This window comes from Micromys minutus, assembly GCF_963924665.1.
Source record: "Micromys minutus genome assembly, chromosome: 4".
Taxonomy (NCBI): Eukaryota; Metazoa; Chordata; class Mammalia; order Rodentia; family Muridae; genus Micromys; species Micromys minutus.
Genome location: NC_137973.1, coordinates 20883973 through 20903855, shown reverse-complemented (window position 1 = coordinate 20903855; position 19883 = coordinate 20883973). Strand labels below are relative to the sequence as shown.

Genomic DNA, 19883 nt, shown 5'->3' with positions numbered 1-19883 from the left:
ATGGAATATTCCTTACCCCGATCTATAATTAACTATTTCTCTAAGAAGCTCTGGTTCCTTTTATTGTGGAGAGTTTGATAAACCAGGATCTGGGCGTTGGAATGATGTTGCTTCCATGATCTCTTGGCTTTTTTATATGCTGCATAACGGTGACTAATCTTTATGGCAAGATTACCCTGGATTGATTCTAAAATGTCTTTATGTAGCATCAAGTATGATTATTTTCTTACATTGCTACGAAGTCAACTCAGGGCTTCACATGTGTCAGTCAAGTGCTTTACTCTTGAGCTATTTCCCAACTCCTCAAATGATATTTTTATTCTACTAGATGAAGTTTCAGTCAGAAATAGTCGATAATTTCTGTTATGACTCATCTTTAATTAATTTCTTAAATGTTGGCAGTTAAAATATGCTAGATATGATAACTCGAATAACTTACACATTTTTACAAAATAACACATTTCCCAGTACTTCTATACTGAATGCATTTTTTTCACATTTAAAATTTATTGTGTGTGTGTGTGTGTGTGTGTGTGTGTGTGTGTGTGTGTGTGTGTAGTGGATGGGCACATGTCACTTGACTTCTGTATGAAGGACAGAAGATAACTTTCAGGAGTCAGTTTTTTTCTTCCACCATATGGATTCGAGATATAGTCTTATCAGCAAGCACCTTCATTCACTGAGCCATCTTAATGGTCCCAGGGTTGTATTTTCTAATTAACTAACAACAAATAGTTAATTCTTGATAGAATGTGACTTCAGAGAGCAATCAGTTTGGAGCACCATGACAGTACTGAAGGGACTGATGTAGAGATAATGATGTGGAGCATCTTCCTTCTCCATTTAAGTAAATAAGTAAATCAAACAAAGAAAACACTACTACCCCTAGAGTAGATGCCATGGAGTCTGAGCAGATCTCAACAAAGTCTTTCCCTATTATCTATTTTGATTCTATGGGAAAAGTGATGCAAAAGGAAGTAAGAATGTGGCATTTGGGTTGGGGAGGGGAGGGTTGCAGCTTGGGAAATACTATTGCCATAATATTTAATGGCATGGTGATGGATTGGTTCAATAACTTGGTTTTTGTTGTTGCTGTTGCTGTTATTCCCCCCCCCCCCATTTTAAAACTAGAGACTATCAAGTTCTCTTTCTCAAATTGTACCACACAGCTCCAGTGGACAGAGGACAAAGGAATTTCTCTGGGTGATATGTCCCAAACCCACTATGGATGAACTCTTGAATAGTAAGTAGTGTGCCTTAAGTGTGATGTGTTTTTTTTCTTACTCATGTACACACATGTATCTATTATGAAGTTTAATTTACAAATTAAACACAGTAAGAAGTTAAAAATGAACAATGAAATAATGAACACAGTATAGTAAGCGTCCGTGTTTTGAGCATAAACTTTATGAAATGTGGATTACTTGGACACAGGTATCATGATTCAGTAATTGCTGATGTAATAACTGAGCTGGCTGCTCAGTAACTGAAGGTGGGTAGCATACGCATAGGCACTGGACAAAGGACGATTCATGTATCAGTGAGATGGAGCAGAGGAGTGAAGGATTTCATAGGCTGCTGAGCTGAGAAAGTCATGAAAGTCAACGTTACTATTTATTTACAGAATTTCCCACTTAATGTATTGCTCATGAATAGCTGAAGCTGCTGAAAGTGAAACCACAGATGAAGAGGGGCTGCAACAGTCATGAAATGCTTCTTTGTCATGCAGTGCTTAGACAAGCCTGTTCTAACTGATTTCAATTTTTAGCTGGGCATAGGAAGGCCTGGGCAGTTTATAAAAACTATCTGCAGGCTCAGTCTTTATGTTGATCCAGAACAACTGGAGCAGGGGTTGTCCCTAAAGCTGTTCCCTGTCTGTCGAATCTGTTCTTCTAGCTGAGCTGGCTTGTCTGGCCTCGGTGGCAGAGGGTGCACTAGCCCTGCAGAGACTTGATGTGCAAGGGTAGAGGGAAACCTGGGGGGGGGTGTCTACTCTCTCAGAGGAGAAGGGAAAGAAGTATTGGGGGAGAGATTGTGAGAGGGGGCAGTGATAGCGGTGGAAAGTGAAATAATAATAATAATAATAATAATAATAATAATAATAATAATAATAATGATAATAAACTGTTTGCAGATGACACTGTATCCAAGTTACACCATCATCTTGGGATGGAATCATAGGTCTCAAGACGACAGCTATAGGTGATAATTTTTGATGGTCCCTTGACTCCAAGGGATTCTAAGGACAGTTAAGATCATTAACCATTAGAGAAATTGTTCCTGGACATGAACATAGATTAGAATTCTCTGGGGACAGATTTCTGATGTACTGATGCATGGGGCCTCCCTCGAATGCTTCTGAGTTCATGTGTACTGAGCTGTAAAAGAAACCTTGATGAGGCTGCTGTCAGGTACATTCAGGGCTGATGATCTCAGCCACAGATTCTGGGCTCTGTAGCATGTTTGCAAATATTCTGACCTGACTAAAAATGTCTGGAATAAGCATCATTCTTTCTCATGTGAGAGCATGAGCACTAGACAGACAGCACCAAGCAGGCAAGAGCAGAGCTCAGGGCTTCGGGCATGTTCTTCCTGTGTTGGAGCTGCCACACAGTGACAAGCCCGTGGCTCTACAAGTTGAATTATCTTTCAAATGCACTGGGAGTCCCTGTGACAGGCTCCACCCATATCCTAAAGGAAAGGTCTTAAAGAAAAATCAAAAAAGCTAACCAACCCATACAATTAGCCCTAGACTTGATTCATAAATCATAACCCTTGCAAATTTGCTGTGTTTTATCTATAAAATAGTCTCCAATGCCAGCAGTGGCCTGGCATATTTCACTGAATTAGGGAAGGGACTGACGTATGGAGGAAAGCAGTTGGGCTACTGCAGGAGCCATCATCTGATACATGCATACATACATACATGCATGCATACATACACACACACATACATACATACATATATACATACACACATATATACATACATACATACTTACATACACATGCATATATATATATATATATATATATATATATATATATATATATATATATATATATATATATATTTGAGATAGTGGCTCATTATGCTGTCCAAGCTGACCTAGAGCCTGATGATTTTCTTTGTCCGGCTTAATCTTTTTTTTTTTTTTTTTTGAGAATTTCATACATGAGCACTGTTCTATATAATTTTCACCCACAGACTTTCCCCTATACTAATTCCTCTCAATTCCGTTTGAGATTCATAATCTCTTCTTTTTTAATTCATACACACACACACACACACACACACACACACACACACAACCAAATCTACATTTCATGATCTCTTTTTGTTTAGTTATTATTGTTTAACACACACACACACACACACACACACACACACAAGTCCATTTAGTGTCGCTCATGTATTTGTGGTTGACCAGTATTAGAACTGGATTATCAGGGACTCATGGCTGGGGAGAATTGATTCTCTCTCTCTCTCTCTCTCTCTCTCTCTCTCTCTCTCTCTCTCTCTCTCTCTCGCCACCAATTGCCTGTAGTTCTTCATAAGAGTGGAACCTTGGGGCTTCCCCAGCCTACACTAGCATGTCAACTGGTGTCATCATGTAAGTCATGTTTAGGGACAATATTGTTGAGACTTCATATGTAAGTGTATGTATGTACATACACACATACACATTGTCTTAGTCAGGTTTTCTATTCCTGCACAAAACATCACAACCAAGAAGCAAATTGGTGAGGAAAGGGTTTATTCAGCTTACACTTCCACATTGCTGTTCATCACCAAAGGAAGTCAGGACTGGAACTCAAGCAGGTCAGGAAGCAGGAGCTGATGCAGAGGCCATGGAGGGATGTCACTTACTGCCTTGCTCCCCCTGGCTTTCTTATAGAACCCAGGTCTACCAGACCAGGGATGGCACCACCCACAATGGGCTGGACCCTTTTCTCTTAATCACTAGTTGAGAAAATGCCTTACAGCTGGATCTCATGGAGGCATCTCCTCAACTGAGGCTCCTTTCTGTGATAATTACAGCTTGTGTCAAGTTGACACAAAACCAGCCAGTACACACTTACATGTACGACATAGTTTCACAGCAGACCTCTGCTTCTTGCAGTCTTTCTGCACTCTCTTCTAGGATGTTTCTGTGCTTCGGTGTAGTGTTGTGTTGGAGATGCAGGAATTGGCTCGTGTAAGCTCCAGTCAGGTGTGTTCTGCAGTTTGGCCAATTATAGGCTAACAGTCTCCATTGGCTGCAAAAGTCTTCTCTGATGAGTGCTGAGAGCCACATGTATCAGGCAAGACTAATGCACGAGCTCTGTAAGACCAGAGCCAGGCCTGGCTTAGAACTCTCAGTCCTCCTGCCTCTGGATCCCACGTGCTGGAGTTACACTGCTCATTCCCATGCCAAGCTTGTCTGACCAGCTCATTAATTTAAGAAGGACACAGAAAAGAATTTTCATATTTAGAAAAAAAGTGTGTGTATGTGTGTGTCTTTGTATATGTGTGTGTGTCTGTGTATATGTCTGTGTGTATGCTTGTGTGTCTGTATGTATGTATGTGTCTCTGTGTGTGTCTCTGTATATGTCTGTGTGTCTGTGTGTGTGTATGTGTGTATGTATGTGTATGTGTGTGTGTGTGTCTGTATAAGGGAAATATCTATCTTTCCTCCACTTAAAAAAAAAGATTTATTCTTTTATGTTATGAGTACATTGTTTCTGTCTTCAGACACACCAGAAGAGGGCATCAGATCCCATTGCAGATGCTTGTGAGCCACCATGTGTTTGCTGGGAATTGAACTCAAGACCTTTGGAAGAGCAGTCAGTGCTCTTAACCACTGAGCCATTTCTCCAGCTCATGAATCATCTTCTTGATTAAAAATACAGTAACAAACTCATGGTTTCAAACAGAAAAATCTTAGTAGTATATTCACCCCCACTAGTAGTAAAAAACTAGTTCCTTCAAAATCTGAAGGGATAAGTTGTCGGCATGCCTTCTTGCAGGAAAGTTCATGCATGAAGGTCTGAAAATCCCAAGTAATAGCCTTGGAATGACTATAGTTCCAAACGTTTCATGAAAACCTTCTCAAGTGTTTCTACAGTCAAAAACAAAGCATCATAACATGTGTCAGAAGAACAAAAGTAGTCCTCACCTTTCTACATCTTAGACTAGGAGCACTGGGGTTGGCACGGTTACCTCTGTTCAGATCTGCGAGCAACGTTAGCAGCTCTCTCCGGCAGACCCGTGGAACATTAATAAAACTGGATCCCTGCACTGCCACAGCCGGTGCTATGGTAACACGGGCTCACTGCTCATCCACTTACCTTCGGTATTTTATGGCTCAAGAGTTGCCAGTTTTTAAATTTCTGTTACGGACCCGGTGACTTGGGATGACTTCAGGAAAGGAATTTTCTGGGGAACTGTTATTCGAGCTGCTTTCCATCACTAGGGGATTCTTCCTAAATCCACATCCACAGCCCAGGCCTGCTCCATGGATTCATTAATTTCCGAGCCAGCGTCTTCGTGGAGAAGCAATTCTGACCACAGAGCATGATCACCTATTCCAGTTTATTTTCTCACAAGCCCACTCTTCTGGGATCCTTTTCTATTTCCATTTCAGTTTCTAAGTACCCATTTCCCTCCCGCTGGAGATTGGAGATATAGCCACAAACACACGGTCAGGAACTGTGCATTGACATTCCTGTAGCAATGGACCTCATAGGTAATGATGCTCCCATAACATCTTATCGTAGTTTGTGTAAAAACACGTGTGAGGGTTACACAGTAGGAGCCTGGCTAATGGGATTTTCAGAGCACATCATACTCATTCAGGGATTTCAGCTGGCCATTTGAAATTTTCTCGCAGCCACATTCAAAAGTAAACAGGAGCGGGGACATCATTCCACCAATGTGTTTAAACACACAGCCCTTTCTACATGTAATCAGCACAGAGCCTTATGCTCATCATGCTGTGGTTAAAATCCCCTGTGTTGTTTACATGTAATGAGCCTCTTATTTCACATTCCAAGTGCTCATTCGGCATATAAGCTACCGAACTTGTCCCTGGCCAACTCAGTTCTAAGGATTTTAAGAAACAAGGGTCTCAAAGGAGCCCTGGACACTAACATTTCATAATAAGTGAAGACACACTTTAATCAGTTATTCCACACCACGGGAGCCCCACTTTCATCAGTGATCTTCTCAGTCTGCAGGTGAACTATCGATTCTCTTTAAAGTTCTTTATCTTCAAAGAGTTTTATTTTGTAGGTTGGTCCTCTCTGGCTTTTTCCTTGGGTCCTCCAATGATGAAGCTACATGTGGATACCTACGATGGAGAATGGGTACATGGAACATGCAGAGCCAAGTGCTTCCAGGTGAGAGGAGGCCATAGCCAAGCGAATGGCCCACGCAGATGTTTAGACATATTAGTCTCTTGAGTGAAGACACTTACTTGAGTATTTGCCTGATCCCACACATTGTAAACATGATGGCCAAACAACCCACTACACCAAGTGCATAAATGATCTTGTAGATGAGAAGAAACCATCTGTAGACCAATCTGTGGTACAGAAATGGAGGCATGTAGGATGAAGTAAAGCACACTGTGTCTTCCTCAACGCTGTCTAAATAAAGTATTTCTATGTTGACCTTTTGGGTTGAGGAGCTTAAAATGCTTTTGTTCTTTTAAGGCAGAATCTATGCATGCAACCAGGCCAGTAACAAACTCAACACCCTCCCACCTTAGCTTCTGAAGTGTGGGATTTACACTGTGTTCCTCAGTTTCCCTCGGTGGTTTTGAAGTCTTTGCTTGTTACAACCTTGCCACCTTTCCCAGTTTGCTTCCTGTTGGAGGCAATGCATCACCTGCACAATTAAACTTCCTGATAGTGTTAGATCAAGCTTCCATTACAATTTAAAAAAATGCATTCTTTCTTCCTTTAGAAAAAAGGTGACGGGCATGCATTGGCATACCCATAAAATGGGTTAGTTCACGGAGTCTCAATTAGAAAGGACTACTTGAATCCATATGGTTTGAATATGGCTTGTGGGCTAGCTCAAGAACTGAGTTGTTTATGTCATTAAAAAAAAAAGTATTAAAAAAAATTCTGTATTTAAGAAACAAACACACAAGAGCCACATGTCCTGGTCCCTCATACCCAGGTGCACTTATGCCCATGGAGGGGCGGGCAATGGTAGTCTATGAAGCAGACACTTGTACCACTGCACACATTGCCAGGAGACTATGGTGTCTCTAAAGAAGTCAGAGAAGGCGGGAAGGCTTTTCCACTGAGAGGTACTGAGACATCGGTTATTCTGATCTGCCTGTGCTAAGCAGTTCACACAAGTGGAAAAGCAACTAGTTCAAAATGGGGGTTTATGCTGCAAAACTAATGATGTTAGCAATGTGAACAAGAACTGAGAGGCTCCTCCTGGCCCAGCCTCAGCCCTAGCCCCAGATGGTACCATACAATAGGTTCCTTGGACTCCACACATAATCAGGATCATTCTAGGCTCAGGCCTACACTGAGATGTTCCTGGCTAACAGTATTTTGAACTGAAAGGCCACTCTGTGCCAAGTGCTATGCCATTGGAAGCAGACCCTTGCAGACTGACATTTTTGGATTGACCTTGGCTTGGCACCATGTGCCTTGGTCAACTTTCTTGACTGCTTCCTTTGTGAAGTGAGGATGATGGGGCTGGTTCCTAACACTGACCTCAAAGATGTGTGTGTGTGTGTGTGCATGTGTGTGTGTGTGTGTGTGTGTGTGTTTGTTTGTTTATCTATCTATTGATACATATGTATACATATACACATGCATATATATCTATAAATGTATGTACGTATTATATATGTATACATATGTATAAAATACATACATTATATATACAATGCATTTGTGTTTAAAAGACTGGGCACATTAAGTCCCCAACATGCCCATCCGTGTCACAAATATGTTAGATTATCCCTGTGTTCATCTCTCTGCTTATTGGACTACACGTACCTCCAGGAGCCATAGAACCCAGGCTGCTTGCATTTGCTTCAGGTAAGAGACTGTGTTCCTGTCTCAGAACAGCCTTCCTATGAAAGTATTACCCTACCGTCATTCCTCAGCACGTGAATATCCAGTTAACGCCATTTTGAATTGTGCTGTGTTAATAAAATCCATTTCAGCATGCACATCTTTAGTAAAGAGTAAAAGTGAAGGTACACCAAATAATTGCTTTAAGATAAACTTTGTAATTTGTCACTTGTGTCTCATTTGCACACGTGTTTTATATACCCGCATGTCAGGAGGTCATGTAAAATATTTGGAGGTAAAAACATATTAAGAAACTGTGCTTCAGATCACAGTGGAAACCTTGACTTTTGTTTGGGCAGCACTTGAGGCATTTGGAGCCTTGGAATTGCTGTGGGCAAGAGACATCGACAGCCTGGTCCCCTGGACACCTGAGCTATATGGGCCACAAAGACTAGCAAGAGCAGATTCGGGTCATTCCTGAAGTGAAGCTCTCGGCACTGGGTGAGCTGATTTGCTTAGGAGCCTGCACTGAGCTAGGGGAATTCATTATGCAGAGGGAAGGGAACTACTTGTACTGATTGTATTTGGGGGTGGGGGATGGGGGCTGGGTGTAGGAGAGGTGAACCCAAGTACATTATGTTCTGAAACTCAAAGCACTTTGACAAATCCTAAATAGCTTATAGTTTGGTAGTCAGGAGAGAGGTGGCCATATATCTTCTTTTTACTGACTTTACACAGCTTTCTAAGACCTCTGTCTGGCTAGTCTAAATAGTTTACACTACTCTCAAGGGCTTCCAAATGGGGAATTAATTCTGCAAACTTGCATACATGTGACTGCTTTCTTTTTTCTTTCTTCTTCTTTTTTTTTTTTTTTAAGAGAGGCCCATCTGAAACTTACTACATAACCCAGACTGGCCTAAATCTCATGCTTCCCCAAGAGAAAATGTCAGTTACCATCCTGTTTACTTAAATATCTCTTACTGTATACGTCTTCTTTTCCATGCCAAGAAAGAAAGCATACAGTTCTATCATTCTTAGTATTTAACAGAGGAAAACAAATCCACACATAGAGAAACATCATGAAAACATTTCTCCAAGCCCTATGATTTTTGTCTTCTCCAATGGTAAAATGCTGCCACTGTCTCACGATACTACACACTACACACTCTCTTCTCTCTTCTCTCCTGACTGCAGTGGTTCCTCGGTGAGGACTTGCACCCCCCTCACAGATCAAGGGAGAAAGAGAAAGTCTGTGGGCACATAAGCCTGTGAGGATCCCAGGGAATTGCGTAAACCCCAAGAGGATGATGAGCACCCCAGGACATTTAAAGCCCCATTTGTTAGACTCACTTCTGTATATGTCCGATGTGTTCGGTACCGTCAGGTCAGGTCCTAAACTTGCAGCAGTTGCTGGTTTTAAGGCAAATAAAACAAAATGCTGAGCTAAAAATAAACATGCAAACAGTGCTCCAGAGACGTAAAAAAGAAAGTAGTTTCACTTCCTTTTCTTCCTGCCTCTGCTGACTGAAGTCTGCTGGAGACGAGTGTGAATCCCACACGGGTGTGTGGATCCACGCTGTGATAGGTGCTTTTACTGCAGAAGGTAGCTCTGAAGAGGCTGTAACAATGAAGAACGTTCCCACCAGTAGAGCTTTATTTCGAAGAACAAAGGGACAACCCTGCATCTGCAACAAGATCACCAGCTGACAGAGAAATAATCAGAGAGTCAAAGGGATCTCAAATGTCATCCCGGTTTGCTGCCTCGGGACCTCCACCACTCACTAAATGATTCATACCCTTTCCTGTTGAAAGCAACCTCACCAAGACCATTCCACAACAATGGCTTACCCACCAGCTGTGAGTTAATGCTACGGACAGGAGAATTGGTACAGTCACTTGAGAGTTCACATGGGGATGCTCTAGAATGACTATGCCTGTTCTTTTCACCTGACTGCTTCAGAGGAAGCCATGTAGGGCCTCAACCAAGGAGGGCTTTGGCCAGGCAAGTATCACTATAATTGTGAAACCCTAAGTTCCAGTGTCTGTGCTACCTCCCTATCTGCAGGGTGACATCGAGTTCAAACACAACCTAGAGCAGAAAGCACTGTGAAAATCACACTGTGTTACTAACACATGCCCATGGGAAAGGCCTTAGAGGAAGTGTGGCTCAGTGGGATGTCTACCTGTTACAGTGAGTGCTACAGCCTGCTCTCTTGCCTCTGTTGTAGCCTCTCCCACTTCCTTTCCTCTTTCTCCTCTTTAGTGACCCAAGCCGTTTCTAGAAAGAATGATGGGTGGACCTCACTCTTTCCTTGTTCTCTGTGTCTGTACTGTGGCCTCCAGAAGGTACATTTGATCTGTCTGGGCCCAACCCATACAACTGAGCATCACTGGCTGGGTTCTTTTCCAACAGTTGTACTTCAAGAGCAGACCCAACCGCTAGCCACTTTTCCCTTCCTTCCTTTCTCTCTTTCTTTCTTTAAGATTAATTTATTTTCATTTTTATTTGTCCACTTTACATCCTGCCCACTGCTCCCTCCCAGTCCCACCTCCCACAATCATTTCTTTGCTCTCCACCTTCCCTAGGAATCCGCCCCCACCCCCACGACCTGGCAGGGCAGACAAAGCAGCTCAGCTAGCAGATCATATCCCATGGACAGGCAACAACCTGTAGCCCTTGTTCCAGTTGTTCGGGATCCACATAAAGACCAAGCTGCACATCTGCTACACATGTGACAGGAGGCCTAGGTCCAGCCTGTATCTGCTGTTTGGTTGGTGGTTCAGTCTCTGAGACTCCCAAAGGTCCAAGTTAGTTGACTCTGCTGGTCTTCCTGGAGTTCCTATCCCCTTCCAACTCACAATCCTTCCTCCCTTAGTCTTCTGTAAGTCCCCAGGCTTCATCCACTGAGTAGCTGTGGGTGTCTGCATTTGTCTGAGTCTGCTGGGTGGGGCATCTCAGAGGACAGCCACTCTAGACTCCTGCAAGCATAACAGTGTATCTTTAACAGTGTCAGGGATTGGTGATCAAGTTAAGCCGGTTGTAGAAAGCAGACTTGGAAATATAAGACCTGGTAAGACCTTTGGTCTTTTATGTTTTACGGCATCAACCTCTTATCTACTTAACACGGTTACAAAGGACAGCCTGTGAGGTGTCATCATTGAGTGGGAACAACCACATTTTAGGATTATTTGATGATTCAGGTCCTGGATCCTGGCTTAGCAGTAAAGAACCCTCTGCCTGTTCTCTATATTTCCAGCAAGGTGGGAAGATCTGGTAGAATATGTCACATATTTATTATCTCAAGCACAAAAGAAGAGCTTAGGAGGGAATGTCTCTGACTCCTTCCAGCAAGGTCTTGGTTGTGATGGTCTGAGGATGTTAAACAAAACCACAGGGCAGGACTTGAAGATGTGAGAGAAAAGGCAAACAGCAAGAAATTTTCCTGGCTTTTGATTCTCCTTCTCCACCTCCTCCCGTTTCAGAAACAGAATTGCTCCAGATCTTTTTTTTTTTTTTAAAAGAAAATTCTAAGGCTGTAGTCTTTTACATGCAATTGGAACAGAAAATACCCATAGAGGGAAGTATACTTGGAAAAATTTGGTGCTTTTCAGTGAAAACTTCAGAGAAGAGTCGATATTCTTTATTCTTATCTAACTAGTCATCATTAGTCACGATTGCATTTTTTTTTACTCTATTTGTGGGCATGGTCAACATGTATGTGTGTGAGTGTGCATGTATGTGTGTGCAAATGGTGTTCTTGTGTGTGTGTGTGTGTGTGTGTGTGTGTGTGTGTGTGTAGGAGGAGGAGGATGAGAAAATGAGCTTTATTTTAGGAAATAGTATAGTTTTCATCCAGAGTCACACAGACGTCAGTGCTCTCATAGTGACTACAGAATTAAAAATACAAATTGTCAACTCCTAAAAGAAATCACCTGTATTTTTGGTCATTTGGTACATATCATATATTATACAGTTTCTCTTTTGCTTTGAAGACTTATTTATTTATTTATTTAATGTATGTGACTACAACGTTGCTCTATTCAGCAGCCACATCAGAGGAAGGCATCAGATTCCATTATAGGTGGTTGTGAGCCGCAATGTGGTTGATGGGAACTGAACTCAGGACTTCTGGAAAAGAAGTTAGTGCTCTTAACCACTGAACCATCTCTTCAGGCCCCCATTGTCTGGTTTTTAAGGTTCATTACTTCTGATATCAAAGGAGATGGGTGTTTTTCAAAATCCCATCATCTGGTTTTATTATTACTTTTTGTAGTCTTCATCTTTCTAAGAATATAGTTATCTTTTACATTTTCCCTGTAAAAATGAAATTTCTAAAAAGAAAAAAAAAAACCTGAGTCTGTTCATTTAAAAATATGTAAAGATTTATTTTATTATTTTACATGAGTATTGTGCTTGTATATACGTGTGCATGCCTTATGCCTTGCAGATCAGAAGTAGGCATTCATTCTCCTGCGATGGAGTTACAAGAGGTTTTGTGCCACCACATGAGTGCTGGGAACCTGATGTGGGACCTCAGGACGATCAACCGTGGGTCCTGTGGACATCTTCATGCTTGTATGCATACCCCTTCCTCACACCCACACATACTTAAACATAATCAAAAAGAATCTTAAAAAAATAAGGAAGCAGTTCTGGAAGACCCCAACTATCTGCGTCTGCAGTGCTGGATTTAATCAGTAGTAAATAGTAGTGTTCAGTGTACAGGCATAGTTCTTAAAGAGAGGCTACATACATCAGGCATGAAAACGGGGCACTAGCATCATCATAAGGAGCACATATGAAAAAAAAATCGCTTCCTAAACCATCTTTAAATTGTATACCCAGCGCCCTGTTTTCTTAGGAGAAAGGTTAAAGACTCGCATTATGAAATGAATAATTGTGTGGGGAGGTGTTTCAAAAACAAGGGTCACATTTCATAGCAATATAACATTCTTTATCAATTTCCAATGAGTTAGAGCTCCTCATTTTTAATAGTTACTGTCACATAAGAAATGTAGGAATGCTGTGTCTCATAAATACACACACGCACCAAGTGAGACGAAGGCGCACACATGCCAAGAAGGAGGCCTGGCACACGGGACACATTAGCAATGCCAGAGGGGTCACCATCTGGGCATGTGAGGAGAATGCACGTCTGCATGACTGGCTGAGGCAGCCTGAGCATCTGGGTCCCATCTTCTCTCCCCCCACACATCATAGCAGGAGGAATCTCCTGACAGATCAGATGCTGCCCAAAGGTACCATGCTTCTTCTCTTGTGGTCGGGCACATGAATGAACGTCAGGAGATCAACAGATCAAATAAATCAAAGGTGCATTTCCTTTGGGCATCAGGATGAAAGGTCCAGGAGTATTGAAGGGAAGATGTAAGGTGCTCACTTTCTCTGCACTGCAGGTCCTCGGCTATTTACAATCATTTGTACGTGTGTATGGCATATGAGGGTTGGGGGCGGGGGAGCTACACAGATGTAAGGAGGGAAACCTTATGGAAATACACGATTCCAGGAAACCCTGGTGCTATCAGCATAAAGGCATTTACAGAAAGTGTGGACATGAATCCGAGTGAAAAAAATGCATGGAATCCTGGTGTACAATGGGCCCTGAGAAAGTCAGATGCCCACGCTTCCATCTCAATCAGATATTTTATTGTATAACTTAACTCTTAAGGCAGACCCTGCAATGTTACATGTATAGCCATGTCTGTGTAGACCCTGCAGTGTTACATGTATAGTCATGTCTGTGTAGACCCTGCAGTGTTACATGTATAGCCATGTCTGTGTAGACCCTGCAGTGTTACATGTATAACCATGTCTGTGTAGACCCTGCAGTGTTACATGTATAGTTATGTCTGTGCAGACTCTGCAGTGTTACATGTCTAGCCATGTCTGTGTAGACCCTGCAGTATTACATGTCTAACCATGTCTGTGTAGACCCTGCAGTGCTACATGTCTAGCCATGTCTGTGCAGACCCTGCAGTGTTACATGAATAGCCATGTCTGTGTAGACCCTGCAGTGTTACATGAATAGCCATGTCTGTGTAGACCCTGCAGTGTTACATGTCTAGCCATGTCTGTGCAGACCCTGCAGTGTTACATGTCTAGCCATGTCTGTGCAGACCCTGCAGTGTTACATGTATAGCCATGTCTGTGTAGACCCTGCAGTGTTACATGTCTAGCCATGTCTGTGTAGACCCTGCAGTGTTACATGTATAGTCATGTCTGTGTAGACCCTACAGTGTTACATGTCTAGCCATGTCTGTGCAGACCCTGCAGTGTTACATGTATAGCCATGTCTGTGTAGACCCTGCAGTGTTACATGTATAGCCATGTCTGTGTAGACCCTGCAGTGTTACATGTATAACCATGTCTGTGTAGACCCTGCAGTGTTACATGTATAGCCATGTCTGTGTAGACCCTGCAGTGTTACATGTCTAACCATGTCTGTGTAGACCCTGCAGTGTTACATGTCTAGCCATGTCTGTGCAGACCCTGCAGTGTTACATGAATAGCCATGTCTGTGTAGACCCTGCAGTGTTACATGAATAGCCATGTCTGTGCAGACCCTGCAGTGTTACATGTCTAGCCATGTCTGTGCAGACCCTGCAGTGTTACATGTATAGCCATGTCTGTGCAGACCCTGCAGTGTTACATGTCTAGCCATGTCTGTGCAGACCCTGCAGTGTTACATGTATAGTCATGTCTGTGTAGACCCTGCAGTGTTACATGTCTAGCCATGTCTGTGCAGACCCTGCAGTGTTACATGTCTAGCCATGTCTGTGTAGACCCTGCAGTGTTACATGTATAGTCATGTCTGTGTAGACCCTGCAGTGTTACATGTATAGCCATGTCTGTGTAGACCCTGCAGTGTTACATGTATAACCATGTCTGTGTAGACCCTGCAGTGTTACATGTATAGCCATGTCTGTGTAGACCCTGCAGTGTTACATGTATAACCATGTCTGTGTAGACCCTGCAGTGTTACATGTATAGCCATGTCTGTGTAGACCCTGCAGTGTTACATGTCTAGCCATGTCTGTGTAGACCCTGCAGTATTACATGTCTAACCATGTCTGTGTAGACCCTGCAGTGTTACATGTCTAGCCATGTCTGTGTAGACCCTGCAGTGTTACATGTCTAGCCATGTCTGTGTAGACCCTGCAGTGTTACATGTCTAGCCATGTCTGTGTAGACCCTGCAGTGTTACATGTCTAGCCATGTCTGTGTAGACCCTGCAGTGTTACATGTATAGTCATGTCTGTGTAGACCCTGCAGTGTTACATGTCTAGCCATGTCTGTGTAGACCCTGCAGTGTTACATGTATAACCATGTCTGTGTAGACCCTGCAGTGTTACATGTATAGTTATGTCTGTGCAGACTCTGCAGTGTTACATGTCTAGCCATGTCTGTGTAGACCCTGCAGTGTTACATGTATAACCATGTCTGTGTAGACCCTGCAGTGTTACATGCATAGCCATGTCTGTTTGTATCTTGCTTCATTTTCAAAAGATTTTAACAGACACATACATCATTGTCACAATAATAATTTCTAGTGTTTCATGACTGTTAATAGGCAGAGAGTTTGATTTAAGCAGAGCAAAGCCTTGATCTGCCACAGGTTATTTGTTCTTGTACTGAGATCCGTTAATAGTGCATCCGAGCTCTGAATTCTGTACAGGCAGGTTTCAGGTCCTATTAATTTATGGGGTCATTGAAGGATTCTTTTTCAGGGGAGATATCACTCCTTCCTTCCTGAAAATATGAAAAATAGCCTCACATTAAAATAGGTAGAGATAACAGTATTGAAGTGTTTTATGTTTTAATTAAGAGCTGTCAAAAGTACTGGGAGATGATTTAACCTTGAAATTCTGCCAATATCTACTCTATATTGAGATCATCATCTTGAGGAAAAAATTACTGAGTGAAAGAGAAAGATTTCAACTTTCAAATGGATGGTCTATGCCATGCTGAAACTGTGGGATAGAACCTTTTAAACATTTAGTCATGTCCCAAGCAAAGTAGAGGATACCACCCTCTGCACCTACACCTCTGGCATCACATAGACCGGCAATTATATTTTTACATTTTAAAGTAGATTGTTTTCTTTGCTTTTTTTCTGGACTCTCAGCTTTTATAGACCACAGAGTATAATCTGGACATGTTAAATGATAATTGTGTGTGTGTGTGTGTGTGTGTGTGTGTGTGTGTGTGTTGTGTAAGGCAGAGTCTTCTTCAGCTCAGAGAAGTTTCAAATTTGCCATGTAGCAGACTCTGGCTTTGAACCCATCTCTCTGCCTCTAAGTCTGCATGAGTCACTATACCCGGATCAGAAAGCGTTCTGGCTTTGCAAATTCTCTGTCCACTTAAATACATACCCTGAGTTATGCTTGAAAAAAAGTAAAACTAATGATACCATCAGAGTATAAACAACACACACACAAATGTCTTCTGCATATTGTTGTGCTCAGACATTTCCTGCCTACTCATTCCTCTTGCATGGAGCCTGTATATTCCTATCAGTGGCAAGGGACCGAGCTCCTACAGGTACCTGTTTACCCAACTGAACACTTCCGCAGATCTGGGTCAAATTCTTAAGCACTACCCATGTGGAAAGTTACCTTATCCACCTCTCACGCACACGTTCAGATGCCTTCATCTCCAGAGCCCACTAATTGTCAACGTGACTTGGAATTACATTTTCCCACCAACCACCTTCAGTGTTGTTTCCCACGGCCACCCATGGTTTTCTCAGATCCTTTTGTTATAGTCCACATTCTTCCTTGGATTCCAAGTCTTCTATGTGCACTTTAAAAATTCCTCTCTCTAATGGTCCACTTTCTTCACCATACAGTTCTTTGGGATTTGATAAATGTGTGCTTTGTATTCATGAATGCAGAATATAACACAGATCAATTTTACTGCTCTTAAAAAACCTTATTCCATCTGTTTATTTTTTCTATTCCGTATGAAGTGCTCAGTTTTACTGAATAGGTTCATGTTTCTGCATATTCCATATAATTAGAACCATACAATATGCAGCCCTTCGCCAGGGTTCTTTCATGTCTGTCCATGATTTGAAAACTTCTATTTTTGTTGAATAGTACCTCATTGCATGGATATATCAGTTAGCTCATGTATTCAGAGGTTAAAGGGCTGGGTTAGTTCCAGTTGAAATGATTATGAACTAAGATAATATCTATCTATCTATCTATCTATCTATCTATCTATTGATCCATCCACCCACCCACCCATCCATCCATATATCCATCCACCCAACTATCTGTTACACACACATGTATGTGCACACACACACACTTGCACCAGATATTTTAGTGAACGTACATTTTAAATTTAACTAAGTAAACACCCAGTGTTGGTCATATGGCGAGACTGTGAACAGCTTTTGTGGGAGACTACCAATTAGCTCCAAAAATTTTGCCTTCTCATCAAGGAGAACTCCTCTTTTGCCTTCTCAGCAGCATTTGACACTTTTAGTTTCTTGTTCAAGTCAGCTTTTGTAATAGCACACATCTGTATTTTCTTATCCTCCCAATTTTCACTCTCCCATGACTGGGGAATGATGTGGGCAGAGAGTTTCTTCACATGAGTTCTCTTACTGTCTTCACACCTGTTTCCTTTGGATACCTTGTTACTTTTAAAATTAGTTGTTGTAGGTTTTTAAAAAGTGTGTGTGTGTGTGTGTGTGATGCAGGAACCCACAGAGGCCAAAAGAGAATGTCAGAGTTCATGGAACTGGAGTTACAGGCAGTTTAGAGTCACCTGATTTGGGTAGGAACCAAACTCAGGTCCTCCGTAGGAGCATTAAATGTTCTTAACTGCTGAGTTTCCTCTTAAGCCTCAAATTAACTGCTTTTTTATAGTTGAAATTTATGTTCATTTGTTATTCCAGTTTATTTCCAAGTATGCGCTACTGTAAATTTTTCGTCAGTCTGAGGCCTGTTTTTTTTATTAGATTTTTATTTTCTTTTCAGTATCGTTGACAAGTTATTTATTTATTATGTATACAGAGTTCTGCCTGCATGTATACTTACAGGCCAGAAGAGGGCACCAGATCTCATTATTTTTGGTCATGAGCCACCATGTGGTTGCTGGGAATTGAACTCAGGACCTCTGGAAGAGCAGCCAGTGCTCTTAACCCCTGAGCCATCTCTCGACCCCAACAGGATAGTATTTTTAGTTCCATAAAATAAAATTTTATTTTCATTCATTGGTCAGACCTTTTGATATCAAGCTTAAGAATTCATCACCAAATCCAAGTGGACTGAAGTAATTTTTTTTGTTTATCTTATGAAAAATTTCCATTTCCTCCATAATTTCCAGTTTTGTGGGATATAGGCTTTTGTTGTAGGATCTGATGATTTCTTGAATTTTCTCAGTTTCTGGTGTTATGTCTCCCATTTCATTCCTGATTTTGTTAATCTGAATACTGTCTTCTGTGGCCTCTGGTTAGTCTGGCTAAGGTTTTATCTATCTTGTTGATCTTTTTCAAAGAATCAGCTCCCCCTTTTGTTGATTATTTGTGTGGTTCTTTTTGTTTCTACTTGGTTGATTTCAGCCCAGAGTTTGATTATTTCCTGCCTTCTATTCCTCTTGGGCATTTCTGCTTCTTTTTGTTCTAGAGCTCTCTGATGTGCTGTGAAGCTGCTAGTGTATGCTCTCTCCAGTTTCTTTTTGGAGGCACTCAGAGCTGTGAGTTTTCCTCTTAGCACTGCTTTCATTCTGTTTGGATATATTGTGCCTTCATTTTCATTAAATTTTAGAAAGTCTTCCATTTCTTTCTTTATTTCTTCCTTGACCAGGTTATCATTAAGTAGAGCATTGTTCAACTTCATGGTTTTTTGTTGTTATTGAAGACCAGCCTTAGTTCATGGTGACCTGTTAGGATGTATGGGATTATTTCAGTCTTCTTGTATCTGTTGAGGCCTGTTTTGTGACAGATTATATGGTCAACTATGGAGAAGGTACCATGAGGTGCTGAGAAGAAGGTATTCTTTTGTTTTAGGATGACATGGTCCATAGTTATCTGTTAAATCCATTTGGTTCATAACTTCTGTTAGGTTTACTGTGTCTCTGCTTAGTTTCTGTTTCTGTTTTCATGATGACCATTGTTGAGAGTGGGGTGTTGAAATCTCCCACTATTATTGTGTGAGGTGCAATGTGTGCTTTGAGCCTTAGTAAGGTTTCTTTTATGAATGTAGGTGCCCTTGCATTTGAAGCATAGATATTCAGAACTGAGAGTTCATCTTGGTGGGGGGTTTCCTTTGATGAGTATGAAGTGTCCTTCCTTATCTTTTTTCATAAATTTTGGTTGAAAGTCAAATTTATTTGTTATTAGAATGGCTGAGAAGCACCTAAAGAAATGCTCAACATCCCTAGGTATCAGGGAAATACAAATTAAAACAACCCCGAGATTCCACCTCACACCAGTAAGAATGGCTAAGATCAAAAACTCAGGTGACAACAGATGTTTGCAAGGATGTGAAGAAAGAGGAACACTCCTCCATTGTCTGTGGGATTGCAAGCTGGTGCAACCACTCTGAAATTTAGTCTGGAGGTTCCTCAGAAAATTGGACGTAGTACTACCTGAGGACTCTCCTGTACCACTCCTGGGCATATACCCAAAAGACACTCCAATATATAGCAAGGACACATGCTCCATTATGTTTATAGCATTAATTTTAATAGCTAGAAGCTGAAAAGAACCAAGATGTTATTCAACAGAAAATGTACATTTACACAATGGAGTACTACTCAGCTATTAAAAATAATGACTTTATGAAATTCTTAGGCAAATGGATGAAACTAGAAAATATCATCC

General features: G+C 41.6%; 1 protein-coding gene across 1 annotated transcript in view; it reads right to left on the bottom strand.

Annotated features, from left to right (window-relative positions):
- The window catches only part of RNF175 (ring finger protein 175), a gene marked incomplete at both ends in the record, with an annotated part of 32347 nt that overhangs the window by 7421 nt on the left and 5043 nt on the right, over positions 1 to 19883 (bottom strand). Inside the window, 3 exon segments of the mRNA XM_080915359.1 lie at positions 6459 to 6566; positions 9624 to 9706; positions 9708 to 9731. Coding sequence (XP_080771485.1) covers positions 6459 to 6566; positions 9624 to 9706; positions 9708 to 9731 — 215 coding nt within the window.